We start from the raw sequence: 19,920 nt of genomic DNA, 5'->3' as shown, positions 1-19,920 counted from the left end.
AATAGCAAACACTTAGCTAAGTGCTAAAGAATGATATTACTGCAATTAAATATGAATTTGCTGTAACTCAGGCATGGAATGTCCAATCTGCCCCAAACTTCACACTTTTGATAAGCGTTCTGTCCTGAACACATGACCATGCTTATATTCAGTTACAGTCATAGCGCCACCTGCTGGCAACAGGAAGTGACATGTTTAACACTGTTGTGGACTCCTAATAACATATAAAAAAGTGCCAGCAAGTGTTAAACATGCTAACAACATACTAGAAACATGCTAAAACATGCTAGCAAACTCTTAGCCAAGTGCTAAAGCATGCTATTATTGCAATTAAATAGGAATTTGCTGTAACTCAGGCATGGAATGTCCAATCTGCCCCAAACTTCACACTTTTGATAAGAGTCATGGCCTGAACACATCTACATGAGAATGTTCAGTTATAGTAATAGCGCCACCAACTGGCAACAGGAAGTGACATGTTTAACACGTTGATGCCGTTCTAGCAACATGTTAAAACATGCTAACAATGCTTAGCTAAGTTCTAAAGAATGCTAATTCAATGAAACATGACTTTGTTGTTACTCAAGAAGGCAATGTCCAATTTGCACCAAACTTCACATGTTTGATAAGAGTTCTGTCCTGAACACACATCCATGCTCATATTCAGTTATAGTCATAACGCCACCTACTGGCAACAGAAACTGACATGGTTAACACAGTAATGCAGTACTAACCACATAATTATTGTGTACTAAGCATGCTAGAAACAGACTGAACATGCTAGCAACACTTAGCTGAGTCATGAAGCATGCTATTATCACCATTATACAAAACATTTTGTAACTGACTTTGACATACTCTTACTATATATACCTCCTTAAATGTACATTTCCCAACCATGCTCTGCCTTCCTAAAGCCACCGAGTGTTGATGGCATGGGTGCGAGGGCCCTTTCATCGCTGCTTGCAGCTTTAATTAGGGCCCGAGCACCGATGGTGAGAGGACCCTATTGTTTTTGCTCCGTTTATTATTCTTCTTCTTCTTCTTCTCCAAAGTGAATCGCTTTTTAGAGGGCCTAAACATGCTCGAAAACTCATGAAACTTTGCACACGCTTCAGAAGTGGTGAAAATTTACGTGTGATATGGTTTTCAGAATTGGGGGGGGCAAATTCGGTAAATTATTGCCCCCACATTTTGCCCCGGCTCCTGGTTTCACGTACAGGTATGAAATTTGGTACATACATGTAATGACCCAATACCTACAGAAAAGTCTCTTGGAGCATAGCCCTAAACACAACAGGAAGTGAGCTATTTTGAACTTCCTCCTGGATTTTGGGCATTTTTCGTAATTTCCTGATGTTGTACTTTAACGAACTCCTCCTACAGATTTGATCTGATACTCTTCAAATTTGGTGAGTGTAATCTTAAGGCCTTTGTGACGTTAAATTGCGAAGATCTAGAGTTTTCGTCGAAGGGTGTGCCCTCGGCGGCCTGACAAACATCTATCTATAAATTACAGGAACGTCTGTCTGTCTGTCTGTCTGTGTGTGTGTGTGTCTGTTCCTCGCATATCTCTCGAACCGTTAGTCCGATTGATTTCAAACTCGACAGGTGTCTCGCCACGGGCACGAGTAAGTGCAGTGCCAAGTTTGACATTGTTTGGATGAGAAATGCAAAAGATATCGTTAAATATATCATTTTTAGAAGGTTGTGGTTTAAAAATAAACATTCTGACATTAGAGAGTTGTATCGGTCAAAGAAGCCCCAAGAAGGCTGTGGTTTAAAAATAAACATTCTGACATAAACACTCAGTCAGCTACACTGTTTACTTCTGAATATTATAGTTTGGTTCCCGAACGTGATAAATCCATCTATCTATAAATTACAGAAACGTCCGTCTGTCTGTCTGTGTGTTATTCGCATATCTCTCGAATGTGAGATAACCACTAAATGTGTGAAAACCACTATTTTCTGTTTCAAACTTTCACATAGCATCTTTAGGTTATAACAACATTGAAAATCTAAATCTGGATTTGAATTTTTTAAGATTTATTATAAAAACGGATTATTTTTTCCCAAAAATGCAATAAATTCATGACTTTTTTTTTTTTTTCAAAATGCAATTAATCCATTGAATCAATATAAAGTTATTTTTGATCATATTGCCATCGCAAGAAATATCTCCTGAACTTTTTTGACGGCGATCAGCTCACAAAAACTAATTTTGCACGGGCACTTTGCACTGCTCCCTGAATCGAGGTGCTTATTCATTTGTGGATGTAAACTGAATCTGTAAGTCAGCTATGCTGTTAGTGTTTACTTCTGAATATTATATTTCATTCTGGTGCGCTTAACGTTGTCGCTACTGTGTAATAGTAGCCTATGCTATTCACCAACTAAACATATCCTATTCAATGCGTTCACAGTCTCTTTCACGGGCATCATTTGTAGTTGCCTATTCACAAACTGTTTGCTCAAGCATAGCGTTTTCTCAGAGTTCACTGTGTGCTTTTTACCATGCACAAATAAAAATGTCACTGAACTTTTGCTGTGTAATTGTAACAATGAGCACACACCAAACCAACAATTACTAAAAACACACACAAAAACTGATTTTGCACGGGCATTTTTTGCACTAGTTCACCCAATTTCGGCCTTTTGGTGATATATGCATGATCAGATAAGTTCAATATTAATGTTGCTTGCAGTTCCGATGTTGCTAGGCAACCACAGACAGCCTGCAGTAACTTAGGCATACAATTTCCAATCTGCCCCAAACTTCACATGTTTGATAAGAGTCCTGTCCTGAACACATGACCATGCTCATATTTGGTTATAGCAATAGCGCCACCTGCTGGTAGCAGGAAGTGTGGCAAATACAAAACGTGCTCGAAAAATCATGAAACTTTGCACACGCTTCAGAAGTGGTGAAAATTTACGTGTGATATGGTTTTCAAAATTGGGTGGGGCAAAATGGCTTAATTATTGCCCCTACATTTTGCCCCGGCTCGACGTTTCACGTACAGGTATGAAATTTGGTACATACATGTAATGACCCAATACCTACAAAAAAGTCTCTTGGAGCGTAGCCCTAAACACAACAGGAAGTCAGCTATTTTGAACTTCCTCTCAGATTTTGGGCAGTTTTTGCCATTTCCTGATGTTGTACTTTAACAAACTCCTCCTACAGTTTTGATCTGATCCTCTTCAAATTTGGTGAGTGTAATCTTAAGGCCTTTCCTAAAGGTGCCGGGTGGCGGTGGCAGGGGTGCGAGGGCCCTTTCCATCGCTGCTTGCAGCTTTAATTATTATTATTATTCTTCTCCGCATTTAATTGCATTTTTGAGGGCCTAAACATGCTCGAAAACTCACAAAACTTTGCACACGCGTCAGAACTGGCGAAAATTTACATCTGATGTAGGTTTCAGAATTGGATGGGGCAAAATGGCTCGATAGCGCCACCTATAAAAGTTCAACGGAGTGCGCCTCCCGCAACGTTCCACGTACGTGCACGAAATTCGGTACATACATGTAATGACCTAATACCTACAAAAAAGTCTCTTGGAGCATAGCCCTAAACACAACAGGAAGTCAGCCATTTTGAACTTCCTCCCAGATTTTTGTGCAGTTTTTGACATTTTCAGGCCTCGTACTTTAACGAACTCCTCCTACAGTTTTAATCTGATCATCTTCAAATTTGGTGAGTGTAATCTTAAGGCCTTTGCGACGTTAAATTGCGAAGATCTTGAGTTTTCGTCGAAGGGCGGGTCCTCGGCGGCCTGACAAATTTTGATGTTTCGCCATGAAACAGGAAGTTGCTGTAACTCAGGCATGGAATGTCCAATCTGCCCCAAACTTCACACATTTGATAAGAGTTCTGTCCTGAACACATGACCATGCTCATATTCAGTTATAGTCATAGCGCCACCTGCTGGCAACAGGAAGTGACATGTTTAACACTGTTATGGACTCCTAATAACATATAAAAAAGTGCCAGCAAGTGTTAAACATGCTAACAACATACTAGAAGCATGCTAAAACATGCTAGCAAACTCTTAGCTAAGTGCTAAAGCATGCTATTATTGCAATTAAATAGGAATTTGCTGTAACTCAGGCATGGAATGTCCAATCTGCCCCAAACTTCACACTTTTGATAAGCGTTCTGTCCTGAACATATCTACATGAGAATATTCAGTTATAGTAATAGCGCCACCTACTGGTAACAGGAAGTGTCATGTTTAACACGTTGATGCCATTCTAGCAACATGTTAAAAATGCCATTGACTTCTAAACATGCTAGAAACATGTTAAAACATGCTAGCAATACTTAGCTAAGTGCTAAAGCATGCTAATTCAATGAAACAGGATGTTGTTGTTACTCAAGAAGGCAATGTCCAATCTGCGCCAAACTTCACACTTTTAATAAACGTTCTGTCCTGAACACATGACCATGCTCATATTCAGTTACAGTCATAGTGCCACCTGCTGGCAACAGGAAGTGACATGTTAAACACTGTTGTGGACATATAAAAACATATAAAAAAAGTGCCAGCAAGTGCTAAACATGCTAACAACATACTAGAAACATGCTAAAACATGCTAGCAAACACTTAGCTAAGTGCTAAAGCATGCTATTGCTGCAATTAAATAGGAATTTGCTGTAACACAGGCATGGAATGTCCAATCTGCCCCAAACTTCACACGTTTGATAAGAGTCATGGCCTGAACACATCTACATGAGAATATTCAGTTATAGTAATAGCGCCACCTGCTGTCAACAGGAAGTGACATGTTTAACACTGTTGTGGTCTCCTAATAACATATATAAAAGAGCCAGAAAGTGCTAAACAGGTTAGCAACATACTAGAAACATGCTAGCAAACACTTAGCTAAGTGCTAAAGCATGCTATTACTGCAATTAAATAGGAATTTGCTGTAACTCAGGCATGGAATGTCCAATCTGCCCCAAACTTCACATGTTTGATAAGAATCATGGCCTGAACACGTCTATGCTCAAATTCAGTTATAGTAATAGCGCCACCTACTGGCAACAGGAAGTGAAATGTTTAACACGTTGATGCCGTTCTAGCAACATGTTAAAAATGCCATTGAGTTCTAAACATGCTAGAAACATATTAAAACATGCTAGCAATACTTAGCTAAGTGCTAAAGCATGCTAATTCAATGAAACAGGACTTTGTTGTTACTCAAGAAGGCAATGTACAATCTACCCCAAACGTCACACGTTTGATAAGAGTTATCTCTTGAACACATGTCCATGCTCATATTTAGTTATAGTCATAGCGCCACCTGCTGGCAACAGGAAGTGACGTTTAACACTGTTCTTGACTCCTAATAACATATAAAAAAATGCCTACTGGCAACAGAAACTGACATGGTTAACACAGTAATGCAGTACTAACCACATAATTATTGTGTACTAAGCATGCTAGAAACAGACTAAACATGCTAGCAACACTTAGCTGAGTCATGAAGCATGCTATTATTACCATTATACAAAACATTTTGTAACTGACTTTGACATACTCTTACTATATATACCTCCTTAAATGTACATTTCCCAACCATGCTCTGTCTTCCTAAAGCCACCGAGTGTTGATGGCACGGGTGCGAGGGCCCTTTCATCGCTGCTTGCAGCTTTAATTATTATTATTTTTTTCTACTTCTCTGGCACTTTTGGGGCCCTTAACGTGCTCGAAAACTCTTGAAACTTTGCACACAGGTCAGAACCCGCGGCCATCAGGGCCGGGCTGAAGCTGGTACCCGGGGCGTGGCAGGGGGGCTCAATAGCGCCCCCTAGAACACAATCTGAAATCTTGGACACATACAAGAACGTATTAGTATGAAACTCGGTACACATATAGATCTCATCAGGCCGAACAACTTCCGCACTCTATGTTATTAGCTCCGCCCAACAGGAAGTCAGCTATTATGGATTGTTTGAAAAACGCATCCTCTGGAATTTGATGTACTCCTCCTAGAGAATTCGTCCAATCGCAACCAAACTCGGTCAGCATGAAGTCAAGACACTGAGGATGCTAAATTGCGGACGGATTTTTGATATCTCAAACGGTTTGGCCGTGGCGAGGAAACAAATTTATGGCGAATAAGGGACACAGGAAGTGTATTATAACTTCAGCATACATTATCTGATCTTGATGAAACTTCAGCAGTGTATTCGTTGTAAGAGGCCGAACACAAGGATGTGACTATTGTGAGTCAAAGTTATAGCGCCACCAACTGGCAGCAGGAAGTGTGTCACTTTCAAAATGCTTTGAAATCACTCTCTTATTTTTACCCGATTTGCTTCAAACTTTGTGTATAATGTAGAAACACGGCAGATGTAGACCTGTGAAAGGATTATTGATATCTTAGATACTGTTGCCGTGGCAACGCATCAAACTTTAATATTCTTTTCGGATGCGTTTGAGACTCTTAGCATGCTTGAAATTGGATAAAACTTGACAGACACATAACACTTATTAGCCAGTAGACATGTGAAAAGTTTCAGAAACGGGCGTGGCAGGGGGGCTCAACAGCGCCCCCTTGAATGGGGTCTGAAAACATAGTCCATATATCAAACACGCTTGCATGAATTAATATGAAACTCGGTACAAATATAGATCTCATCGGGCTGAACAACTTTCCCTCTGTCAAGTTTCACGCCAGCCCAACAGGAAGTCAGCTATTATGGGTTGTTTGGAGAACGCTTGCTGTGGAATTTGAAACACTCCTCCTAGAAAATTAATTAAATTGTCACCAAACTTGGTGTGCATGAAGTCAAGACATTGAGGATTCTAAATTGCGGACGGATTTTTGATATCTCGAACGGTTTGGTCGTGGTGAGGAAACGCATTTATGGCGAGAAAAGAGAAACACGAAGTGGTATAACTTCTGCATACATTAACTGATCTTGATGAAACTTCAGCAGTGTGTTCGTGGTAAGAGGCCGATCAGATGGATGTAACTATTGTGAGTCAAAGTTATAGCGCCACCAACTGGCAGCAGGAAGTGTGTCACTTTCTAAATGTTTTTGACAAAAGTGGGGGGGGTTAGGTTTACCCACAATTACAAAAATCAGTAAGTATATTGGTCTCATCGAGCTGGACAACTTTCTAATTTACAGTCATTAGCTTGGACCAACAGGAAGTCAGATATTTTGGTTTGAATGTGGATTTATTTGCAAATTCAGCCTCTGCATTTTTACCCACTCCTGCTAAGTGGTTTATTTTATTCACACCAAACTTTTTCAACATGATGAAAATACATTAAAAATGCTAAATTGTGAACGGATATTGAATATCTCAAACGGTTTTGCTATGGCGAGGGATTAAAGTAATGTACAAAAAGGAAACACTAAAAGCCTCATATCTTCAAAAATGTAATTATACACCATTTATTTCTATATAAAAGTATACAAATATCACAACTAAACCCATTTTATTCTTTTTTTTAATTTAAGAATTATTTATAAGTTTAAAAATAGTAATTGTACTATTTAGTCCCATAAAATCAAGTCATACATAGGGCTATACTGCCCTCTTGTGTTCAAAATCAGGTAGGCCTATTGTATCTATCTAAAAATATACTAGGTATATGACGGTGAGAATATTTTACCACCGGTTAATCAACGTGTGACACCGCCTGGGGGCTTTTGAATTGCCAACTTAAAACCGAAAGTAAAATATGTTTGTCTGCACTGATATTGATAGTGGTTGAGCGAGCGTTTCAAATGAATTCCTATGGAAGTAGGAATTAACTGAAAAACGTTTACTCTGTTCTGCTCGTTCCTCGCCATGGACGTGCACCGTTATGAATGCCCGTGCAGTCGTGAGCATTTTAGTTTAATTTTAAAATTAGCGCCTTTCAGGGGGTGGATTGCTTGAAATTATTTTACAAAAGCACGATGTTGTGTTTTATTGCGACTGTACACAAATATAAGTTAACACTTTGCAGTTTGAATGTCGTCCTGTATAATGACAGACTATGTTTTTATGAGTCCACTGTTCAATCGCGCCCACGCCACACACACACACACGGTTTACTATCTTTGTGGGGACTCTCCATAGACTTAATGGTTTTTATACTGTACAAACTGTATATTCTATCTCCTTACACTAACCCTACCCCTAAACCTACCCATCACAGAAAACTTTCTGCATTTTTACATTTCCAAAAAAACTCATTCTGTATGATTTATAAGCTTGTTTACCCATGGGGACCTCTATTTAGGTCCCCACTGTGACACGAGTCCCAATGAGTCTGTGTGCATTCAGGTTGAAGTCCCCACCGGGATAGAAAAACATGAACACACACACACACATTCCAGCATTGCAATCTTGACATCGCAGCCTGTTCATTGTAGACTTAATAAAATATAATAATAAAATAGTCAACCTAACATATAAAAATTACACTGCTCTTAATAGTCAGTAGTACAATTCGTACATTCACAGTAAGCACTGCTCCACTGTGATGTTTCCAAGTACATTTTTGCGCGTGTGAAGAGGATGATGTTTTCCGTCGATATTGGAACACGAGTGAAGTACAAAGCCTATAATAAAGAATAGTTTAGCATCCAAATACATGGCAAATGTTGAAACATTTTGATTCTAATGAGAGGGTTACGTGAGCCCAACACTGCTTACTTTCGTTTTTTTTTTTTTACATTAAATTTAAAGGATTTGTTGTGGAATATTTTGAGTGCATCATAAAATCAGAATAAGGTAAGTCAAGTAATATTTGCTGTCTTTTATATATTTATATATGTATATGTGTATATATGTATATGTGTGTGTGTGTATATATATATATATATATATATATATATATATATATATATAGCTGCGAGCAGCGATGAAGGGCCAAAGCCGGCGGTACCGCCACCCCGGTGCCTTTAGGTAACTAAAGGCCCCGGGGCTGCGGTGCCACCGGCTTGGGCCCGTAATCGCTGCTCGCAGCTATATTTATTTTTTTATTTTTTATTTTTTTTCCTACTTCTCGGGCACTTTTAGGGCCCTTAACATGCTCAAAAACTCTTGAAATTGTGCACACACGTCAGAACCCGCGGCCATCAGGGCCGGAATGAAGCTGGTACCCGGGCGTGGCAGGGGGGCTCGACAGCGCCCCCTGGAATGGTGTCTGAAAACTTGGTCCATAAATCAAACACGCTTGCATGTAATAATATGAAACTCATTACACATATAGATCTCATCGGGCCGAACAACTTTCGTGCTCTAAGTTTTACACCAGCCCAACAGGAAGTCGGTTATTATACGTTGTTTGGAAAACGCATACAATGGAATGTGAAATACTCCTCCTAGGGAATTGATCCGATCCCCACCAAACTCGGTCAGCATGAAGTCAAGACATTGAGGATGCTAAATTGCGGACGGATTTTTGATATCTCGAACGGTTTGGCCGTGGCGATGAAACTAATTTATAGCGAGAAAAGATAAACAGGAAGTGTGTTATAACTTCTGCATACATTAACTGATCTTGATGAAACTTCCGCAGTGTGTTCGTTGTAAGAGGCCGATCACATTGATGTGACTATTGTGAGTCAAAGTTATAGCGCCACCAACTGGCAGCAGGAAGTGTGTCACTTTCAAAATGCTTTGAAATCACCCTCTTATTTTTACCCGATTTGCTTCAAACTTTGTGTATAATGTAGACACATGGCAGATGTAGACCTGTGAAAGGTTTATTGATATCTTAAATACTGTTGCCGTGGCAACGCATCAAACTTTAATATTCTTTTCAGATGCTTTTGAGACTCTTAACATACTTGAAATTGGATGAAACTCGACAGACACATCACATTTATTATCCAGTAGACATGTGCAAAGTTTCAGAAACGGGCGTGGTGAGGGGCTCAGTAGCGCCACCTTTAGTCAAAAATGGGGGCTTAGTTTTAAGTAGAGTCACAAAAATCGTTATGTATATTGTTCTCATCAAGCCGGACAACTTTCTAATTTATAGTCATAAGCTGTGACCAACAGGAAGTGAGATATTTTGGTTTGAATGTGATTTTTTGGAGAATTCTCTCCCTCTCTCTCTCTGCCTCTGCGTCTCTGTGTGTGTGAGGGGTGGGGGGATTTGTCTTTTGAGTGAGATTTGTTTAAAATTCCTGTTTTTCAAGGTTTCAGGGGCTTTTGGGGCCTTTAACGTGCTCGAAAACTCTTGAAACTTTGCACACAGGTCAGAACCCGCGGCCATCAGGGCCGGGCTGAAGCTGGTACCCGGGCGTGGCAGGGGGGCTCAACAGCGCCCCCTGGAACGGGATCCGAACACTTGTCCATAAATCAAACACACTTGCATTTAATGATATGAAACTCGGTACACATATAGATCTCATCGGGCCGAACAACTTTCGTGCTCTAAATTTTACGCCAGCCCAACAGGAAGTCGGCAATTATGGGTTGTTTGGAGAACGCTTGCTGTGGAATTTGAAACACTTCTCCTAGAGAATTAATTAAATCGCCACCAAACTCGGTGTGCATGAAGTCAAGACATTGAGGATGCTAAATTGCGGACGGATTTTTGATATCTCAAACGGTTTGGCTGTGGCGAGGACACGAATTTATGGCGAGAAAAGAGAAACACGAAGTGTTATAACTTCTGCACACATTAACTGATCTTGATGAAACTTCAGCAGTGTGTTCGTGGTAAGAGGCCGATCAGATGGATGTGACTATTGTGAGTCAAAGTTATAGCGCCACCAACTGGCAGCAGGAAGTGTGTCACTTTCAAAATGTTTTTGACAAAAGTGGGGGGGTTAGTTTTACCCACAATTACAAAAATCAGTACGTATATTGGTCTCATCGAGCCGGACAACTTTCTAATTTACAGGCATTAGCTGCAACCAACAGGAAGTCAGATATTTTGGTCTGAATATGGATTTTTTGTTAAATCAGCCTCTGAGTTTTTAGTTACTCCTCCTAAAAGGTTTATTTTATTCCCACCAAACTTTTTCAACATGATAAAAATATATTAATGATGCTAAATTGTAAACGGATATTGAATATCTCAAACGGTTTTGCTATGGCGAGGGATTAAATTAATGTCAAAAAGGAAGCAGGAAACATCTCATAACTTCTAAAAATGTAATTATACACCATTTATTTTTATATAAAATTATACAAATATTAGAACTAAACCTATTTTATTCTGTTTTTGCAATTCAAGAAGTATGAAAAAGTTAAAAACAGGCTATTTAGTGCTATTTGGTTCAACAAAAAAGCAAACATAGGGCTATACTGCCCTCTTGTGTCCAAAAGGATATCAAAATAGTATATAAAACGTTTTACTAGGTAGGCCTATTGTATTTAAATATAAATTTATTAGGTATATGACTGTGAGGATATTTTCCCATCGGTTAATCGACGTGTGACACGAGCGGGTGCTTTTAAATCGCTAATATAAAAGTGAAAGTAAAAAACGGACGTCCGCACGGACATTGATAATGGTGCACGTTGGAAAAAATGACACTTTTAAACATAACACTAAACCGCCATTAGGTGTCGCCAGGCGACCATCTTAATGAGCGAGTCATTGATTCATTCGTTCAAACGATTCGTTCCAATGACTGAGTCATTCATGATTGAGACAGATGTTTATGGATTGACCATTGAATCTTTAAGTCAACCGATTCGTTTCAAAATGCTGAATCATTCAGTAATGAGAAAACAAGTTGCTGTGAGATGCGCAATGGTTCTGCTGTGATCTTTGTTTAACTATTTTTGCTGCTGAAACAGAACAAAAACAGTCAATATTGCATCTAAAATGTAAGTGACTTAATTGTAACTGTTTATTAACCTGTTGTATGAAATCAATGTCACAGTTTCAATCGTGATTGTATTCAGGAAATAGTTGCCTACTCGTCAAGTGAGGTTGCTTAACTCTATCATATGTTATAAAATATATAAAAACTCCATATTTGTAATTTTTATAGTCAGTATGTTGTTAACTGGTTTGCTTTTTTGTGTGCTGCGCTCATTTGTTTACAATTCTCCTGGAGAAGCAGCATGAGCCTCAGCAGTGCAACCTTGTTACCATTGATCAGTAATACATTCATTTTTAACTGCTGATTGCAACTTAAATTGAATGTTATGAAATTAGAATAATCTCTCGTTTTAGTGACTCCCAAGTTATTTTTTTGTTATTGACGTTCTAATCAGGCTATACTCTGGTCGGGCAAGTAAAATTCTCTTTCAGGTAGGCCTATTGTATTTTTATATAAATATATTAGGGATGTGACTGTGATAAAATTTTCCCACCGGTTAATCGACGTGTGACACCGCTGAGGGCTTTTAAATCGCTAACTATAGTATACTATATACTAGTAAAATACAGACGTCCGCACAGACATTGATAATGGTGCGGAGTAGAGCGACCATTTTCAATGTATTCCTATGGATTTAGGAATTAACTAAAACATTTTATTTATGTTTTTGTGTCCACTGTTCAACCGCAACCACGTCACACACACACACACACACATTCCAGAATTGCAATCTTGACATCGCAGCCTGTTCATTATAGCCCTAATACAATATAATAATAAAAATAGTCAACCTAACATAAACGAATTACACTGCTCTGTTTAAATAGTCAGTAGTACAATTTGTACCATTCACAGAAAGCAGAGCTCCACTGTGATGTTTCCAAGCACATTTTTGCGCGTGTGAAGAGGATGATTTTTTCCATCGATATTGGAACACGAGTGAAGTACAAAGCCTATAATAAAGAATAGTTTAGCATCCAAATACATCGCAAATATTGAAACATTTTGATTCTAATGAGAGGGTTACGTGAGACCAACACTGCTTACTTTCGTTTTTATTTTTACATTAAATTTAAAGGATTTGTTGTGGAATATTTTGAGTGTATCATAAAATCAGAATAAGGTAAGACAAGTCATATTTTCTGTCTTTTATATATATATATATACGTGTATATATATATATGTATATGTATGTGTGTGTGTGTGTGTGTGTATATATATATTTGCGGTGCCACCGGCTTGGGCCCGTAATCGCTGCTCGCAGCTATATTTTATATTTATTTTTATATCATAATCACGGTTTGCAATGGGGGAAGCATTTTGACTGAAGCTGGCTTGACGACAACAGTTTCCGTTTCTTTTAACCAATATAAAAGGCTCGTAACTAAAGCCTTAATCTTTAGTTACGAGCGTTTCTTGCGATCATGCTGTGTACAGGTACTTACTACACACAAAAAGTGCATTCAAGCAAGCAGTTTTTCTGTGGTAATGTAGAAATACCTGCCTATAAAAGCAAATTAAAACATTCTGAGGCTAAAGTACTAAATATTGAGAATGCAAAAGCCTGTATTATACATTTCTTATAATACGAACATCCACTAATAGGATTCAGCTGATAATCACTTCCTTTGATTCTAAATGTCAACGCTTGCATAAACCAATCATAAACTGTGTGAAATGGACCCTTAACTGTTTTGATGTTGTCATTTCTTTGTGCATTGTAAACCAGCCTTTACCTTCTATTACCCATCACCAGGTACCATCGGAGTTGCAGATGGCCTACACTATTGCACCTCCACGCACGTCTGCCCCTTCACCTCCACCTCCACGCACGTCTGCCCCTTCACCTTCACGCATGTCTGCCCATTCACCTCCACCTCCACGCATGTCTGCCCCTTCACCTTCACGCATGTCTGCCCATTCACCTCCACCTCCACGCACGTCTGCCCCTTCACCTTCACCTCCACGCACGTCTGCCCCTTCACCTTCACATTCTCTCTCACCTCTACACATGTCAATTCCCTCGCCTACCCATACACGCCTGCATGCACAGTGGTCTCCTGGACCTTCACCTCCTGGATCTCCTGGCATCTCAGGTTCTCGCTGGTCTCCTACGCCTCCAAACTGGTCCCCTTTATCTATTCCCTCTGAAACATTTGAGGAAACTGATTCTGTGTATGCGTTTCATGACATTGGCTTTTGTAGTATTGCTACAACATTTTATGTCATTGCTGAAATGTTTTTCTTTTCTTTACAGGGCTAATCTGCAGGCCATTTTAATGAAGCTGGTTAGCAAAGTGGATTCCAATAGATGTCCCACCAGCAATCAAATAAATGTGTGCAGAGAAAATATTTTAAATGGAAGCATGCAAGCATTTAAGCGACGCCGTTTTGACCCAAGTGGAAAATTAGATATTATTTTCGTTGACGAGGAGGGTGTGTCTGAGGGGGCTGTAGATGAAGGAGGTCCTTCCAGGGAATATTTCCGATTATTAATGAAGGAAATACAGCATGCTAAAATCTTTGAGGGGCCTGAACAATGTAGGCAGTTAACGCTTGATACACATGGTAAGTATCTAAAACATCTGTTACTATTGCTATTAGGGCCGTAGGATATTGGAAAGTGGACATTGTAATATGTTTTTTGTGATTTTATATATTGCGATTTAAGAACTTCATGAGATGACTTGAATAGCTCTATTTGTAAAGAATTAATAATTCTAGAACAATTGGGATGAATATTGACACACAAAGACATAAGGCAACTGTGATTTCAAGGATACCTTCTGAGACTGGCATTTCGACATTTGTGTGTATGTCCGTTCTGGCACAAATAGACACGCAAAAGAGAACACTTTCACTGTGTTATGATGGTTAGACTTTGAAATTGGTCCATACAAATAAACAATCCCTGTACTAGACATCGCACATCCTGTAATGTGACTATTCCGGATACGCACATCGCTGTATAAATGCTTAAATATATCATGCAGCCCTAATTGTAACTCTTGTTTCCTGATGAAGGGAATGGAGACGTTAGGCTTGTTCAACTTAAAGCGGCACTTATACAGAGCTGTCTGCTCTAATCGCTCTTGTGGTACTTTGTCATACACTGATCAGTCTGGGCAGTGCCTCTTTAAGTTTAACAAGCTTTTTATGTTTATACCATCATATTGGGGTCTCACTTAGGAGCCCACCTACATCTGAGTAGTAAAGAAATTGCTAGTGAAATTTGCTTGGCAAGCCACTCCCCCAGACAAATGGGTATTTTAGATGGCAGACTATTATACAAAATGGCAGCCTGCATCTGCTCCATTAGTTCTATGCTGAGGAGCTGACACTGTGTCCTGGCCAGCAAGAGATATGATTATTTGTTTGATTGCAAACTGTGACAGGAATAGCGATCGCTGTGTGCAACCATAGACAGTCAAAGAAATTGACACAGTGACCCCATAGACTTCAATGATGAAAAGTGAAGTCAAACTGCGACTCAATTGAGCTTGATGACGTGGATGTGACGTGAGCAACCCGTCTGTCTTCTAGTGGCTGTGCCGAGAGAAATCTGAATCATTCCCTTCTGAATCTTGCAGAGACGGAGAGTGTGAGTAGGAGCTGTCCATGAGTTTGGAGCAGGAGAAACTTTTGCTAAGTATTCGGATTAATTATTTTGTCATTTTGCCTCCACGTCCCCCCGATTGCCCGCAAGCTTCTCCTCCCGTCCATACGGTAATCTCTCTACTGTGCGACAGAGAGCCGCGTGGTTATGACGCAATTGTTAGCCTATTTTTACAAAAACTGCTTCTACGGGCCATAACGTAAGATACAAGGTAATGGAGCCTTTTATACATTGTGTTTCTTTAGAAATAAATAATGGACAAATGGAGTCTTTAAAGTTATTCGCTGTCTTAAGTGACGTCAAAATGAATGGGAGTTAGTGGACTGCTAACAGCAGGTGATGGCTTGTTAGCCAGTGGCGGCCCCCAGGGAAGGTATGCTTTCCGGGTGCTGGATTACCCCCTTGTGTGCAACCACTCTCCTCTGAAGCAAAGATCTGAGTGGATGCAGGCCGCCATCTTGTATACCCCCATCTGTCTGGGGAAGTAGCTTGCCATGCAGTTCTTTTGGTCATTTCTTTACTACTCAGAGGTGATTTGGCTTCCAAGTGAGACCCCAATATGTCAGTATCAACATGACATGAAACATTACTGACAGAAAGGGAGCTTTTAATTGATTAACTTTTTATTTAAAAATATGCACATCTGTGTTTTTGTTTTCAGCTCTTGACACCAGGCTCTATGCATTAATTGGCATGATGATTTCAGTGTGTGTCATTCATGGTGGTGTTGGCCCACACTTTTTTTCCAAACGACTGTTCCTGCAGCTTTGTGGGGAAAAAATAGAACCTGCTGTCTTTGATGAAGTTGGAGACCACTCCTTCAAAGAAAAACTACTCAAGGTAATCTTTTAAGACCATAATCTCACAGACAGCATCTATTTTAAAACATCCAAAAAGTCAGCTGTTTTAGTAACTGCTTGTTTTAGATAAAGGAGGCAGAGACCGTAGAACTGGCAAACAATGCCATAAGTGAGGCAGAGGACAACCTGAGCATAATGGGAGCACTTCGAACTGTCAGATCGTTGCAAGAAAGAGATCTCTTGGTCCAGTCGGCCTTGGGTTTCTACACCGATGGACGTACTCGTGCTGCATTGGCACAGTAAGTGATTACCCCCTAACATCAAGTATGCTGACTTTTATGCAAGTACTGGGGCCTCAGCACTAGGGATGAAACTTATAACTTTTAAGTTAAGCAATATCTCATGTAGGTTTTTTTTTAATTATTTGTGTTTTATATACTGTCTGCTAGGAGGTGCTATAGGCATTTTTGTTATATTTGATTTTGTTTTCCCTGAAGAGAGATAAGTGGTTTTTGAAAACGTAATTACACGTTTGCTGCGTTTTTTATCTGTGAAATGAGTTCAGTGTGTCTAATAAAATCGACACAAATGATTTATCTCTCATCCACCCGCGATATTATATTTTATTATTTGGTCTGCCTGACCCGCGGATATAAGCTTGTTCCGCTCATCACAAACACACACGCACACCAAGTACATTAGCTTCAGCTAAACTTCACTTCGGACAAATCAGCATGATCAAAAACATCTGCGATCTTATTTTTCCTTTAGATAATGAGTAAAGAGACTGAATGACTCAAATCAAGGAAGAAATCTTATTTCACTATTTAAAATAGCCCGTTGGGCTGGGCGTTGATACATTTGGTAGCCCGACTGAAAGCTACAATAGCCCTGGGATGTCGGGCTAGCGATTTTGTGAGCCCTGTCACAATTTAAATTATAATACATTGCGTGGATCACAAGATATTCCTCACGGATTACAACGCAAAACTCCACAGGTGCACATACTGTAGCTTTGTAAAATCAAATGTCGAGGAACTTAATTCAGTTAAACGATATGTTATTTTGAATATTATTGTTACTTGTTCATCATTGTGTCAGTGTTTTATTCGCTTACGGGTATATGATATTGCATTTCTGTCAACAGATCCACCTAAATATATTAATATCCTGAATTTTGCAGGATGGGAGATCTCTAGGAGCAGGATTGGGCACCCCTGGTTTAAAGGGTTAATGATTGTTATTGTGACTTCCATATTTTTCCCCTAATCTGCTTGTTTTATAGGTTTGAGGATGGGTTACAAACCTTGGGTCTGCTTGAGGAAATCAAGAGTCAGCCTCGTGTTTTTGAAGACCTTTTTATTAACCCTGAAAAGCCACTACAGGCAAAAGATTTGTCGTCTTTGTTTGAAGTGTGTTTTTCACCAGTCGGAAGCAACAGACGGCAGCAAGAGAACCAGACCATCTGCTTCTGGAGAGACTGGCTTATAGATGTGGAAGGTATGCATTACATTTAGAATATGTGCAAAAATAGAAAAACATTACTTTCAATTGTAATATTTCACACTATTTTTGTCATTTATTTATTTTTGATCAAATAAATGCAGCTGGTGAACATATGAGACTTCTTTCAAAAATATTAATGTTTCCAAAGTAAAGCTTTGACCACTATAAAACAGTTTGTTCTGGTTCTTTAACCTTATTGGCTGAGAGCCTTTTCCAGCTATGATATATTCTCGTTTATTGCTTTATAAGCAATACATTTTATTTTATTTTAATGTACATGTACAGTACTGGTCAAAAGTTTGGAAACATTACTATTTTTGATGTTTCTATAAGAAGTCTCAAATGCTCATCAAGTCTGCATTTATTTGATCAATAATACAGAAGAAAACAGTAATATTGTGAAATAGTATTACAATTTAAAGCAATTGTTTTCTATTTGAATATACTTTAAAATATAATTTATTTATGTGATGCAAAGCTGAATTTTCATGAGCCATTACATTAGCCATTTTGCCACATTAGCTATATATTAGCCATTTTGTTACATTTTATCAGCTTGGAAAATACACCAATTTGATTAGAAACACTGGAAATGTAATGCGTCATTCTAGTTATGAGTCAGGTGTGAATTCAGTGTTCAGGAAAAACTGTGGAAACCTAGCTATTGACATACTATTAGTTTTTAGTTTTCATATTTTTATAAGTTTTAGTCTTTAAAAAAGTTTTTTTAACTTAAAGGGGGGGTGAATTGCTGTTTCATGCATACTGAGTTTTTTACACTGTTAAAGAGTTGGATTCCCATGCTAAACATGGACAAAGTTTCAAAAGTTAAGTTGTACGTTTGAAGGAACTTCCGGTTTGTCACAAGTTTCGGAAAGTTTTTTTCGAGTATGGCTCTGTCTTACGTAAGATAGAGCGGAATTTCCTTATATGGGTCCTAAGGGCACTTCTCCGCGGCCGCGCGCGCACTCGCAGACCAGAGAGAGAAGAGAGCGAAAGCAGTACGTTACCTCAAAGCGCTATGCTCGGCTTTTATGGAAGTCAATGTCACCAAAGAAGTGGGTTTTTGGTTGGCAGGGCAAGACAACCCTGCACAGATTCCCAAAGAACCCAGCGTTAAGGGAATAGTGGATGGAGTTTGTTTTTTCGAAGCATCAACGGAGGTTGTGCACGACTCTTTGTTCCCTGCATTTCGACGATGATTGTTTTATAAACAAAGCCCAGATCGACTTATTTGCAGATCGTCTAATGCTTAAGGATCGAGCAGTCACGGTGAGTAAACTACTTCAAATGTCTCTCTGTGTTGTTGTTAGATCAGTTAGCACAGCTATAGCACACCACCCACACGGCCCGCCCCCAGCCGCTCGGTTTTTTCCGGAAAGACTCGGTACAGTCAATCTTTCACTTATAAATATAATAAAACTAAAGACGTTTTGGAGATATGAAGGATGCAATACTACTCTATAGGTACTCAAGATTAACAGGAGATTGAGTGAAAATGAGCATTTCACCCCCCCTTTAAGTACTGATCCAAGTAAACAAATTATTTTAGTAAATGTTGCCTTGGCAACTAGCTGAAATAAAATATGTATATGTAAAAAAATATGTATTTTTATATTTTCAGTTTACATCCATTTTATTCCAATTAATGTAAATGCTTTTTATGGTTTTGGACTATTTTTTTATTATTTGTTTACCTTGTTTGTAGAAGGAGAATGCAGTCCTCTAACAATGGAGATGGTCCTTGAATTTGCTTCGGGATCATCAACCGTGCCTCCACTTGGGTTTTCTCAACCTCCCCAAATCCAGTTTCTACATGGAACTTCAGACTACAAACGAATATATCCTGAGGCCAATACATGTTTAATAATACTCAGACTGCCACTTCACAACAGCTATGATGACTTCAAAACATACATGACTGATGGAATACTGCAGGCTCCAACCTTTGGGATTCCATAAGAATGACGCGACTCATTTTTAGAGTGCCATAAAAAGATCAAATTGTGATGTTTGGAGACTAATTCACTTAATCAGTTTGTCACTTTGATACATTTCTTCTGAAGTCATCTAGAGCTTCTAGACTTATTGTTAACTGGTTTTCTGTTTGTTTCTTGCAGTTTAGGAGAAGTGTATATCTAAAATTACTACAGCATTTCATTGTTTTTTCTTTATAAACCCTTTATATTACC

The 19,920-nt window shown here is 39.0% G+C and overlaps 1 protein-coding gene and 1 long non-coding RNA gene across 2 annotated transcripts in view; one reads left to right on the top strand and one right to left on the bottom strand.

The window, feature by feature from the left end:
* LOC307160677 overlaps positions 1 to 19,920 on the bottom strand; it is a 574,771-nt gene that overhangs the window by 449,219 nt on the left and 105,632 nt on the right. The gene's annotated exons all lie outside the window — the stretch shown is intronic.
* LOC307160665 (G2/M phase-specific E3 ubiquitin-protein ligase-like) lies at positions 13,581 to 19,886 on the top strand (the record flags this gene model as incomplete). The annotated part of the gene is made up of 6 exons (XM_079874858.1): positions 13,581 to 13,981; positions 14,064 to 14,374; positions 16,084 to 16,262; positions 16,349 to 16,521; positions 17,508 to 17,722; positions 19,437 to 19,886. 6 exons carry the CDS (start codon positions 13,581 to 13,583, stop codon positions 19,688 to 19,690), a joined length of 1,533 nt encoding a protein of 510 aa, XP_079730984.1. The 3' UTR covers positions 19,691 to 19,886.

Source organism: Squalius cephalus (genome assembly GCF_949319135.1).
Source record: "Squalius cephalus genome assembly, chromosome: 6".
In the NCBI taxonomy this organism is placed as follows: Eukaryota; Metazoa; Chordata; class Actinopteri; order Cypriniformes; family Leuciscidae; genus Squalius; species Squalius cephalus.
The sequence above is the reverse complement of the archived record's forward strand: the minus strand, read 5'-3'. Positions and strand labels throughout refer to the sequence as shown.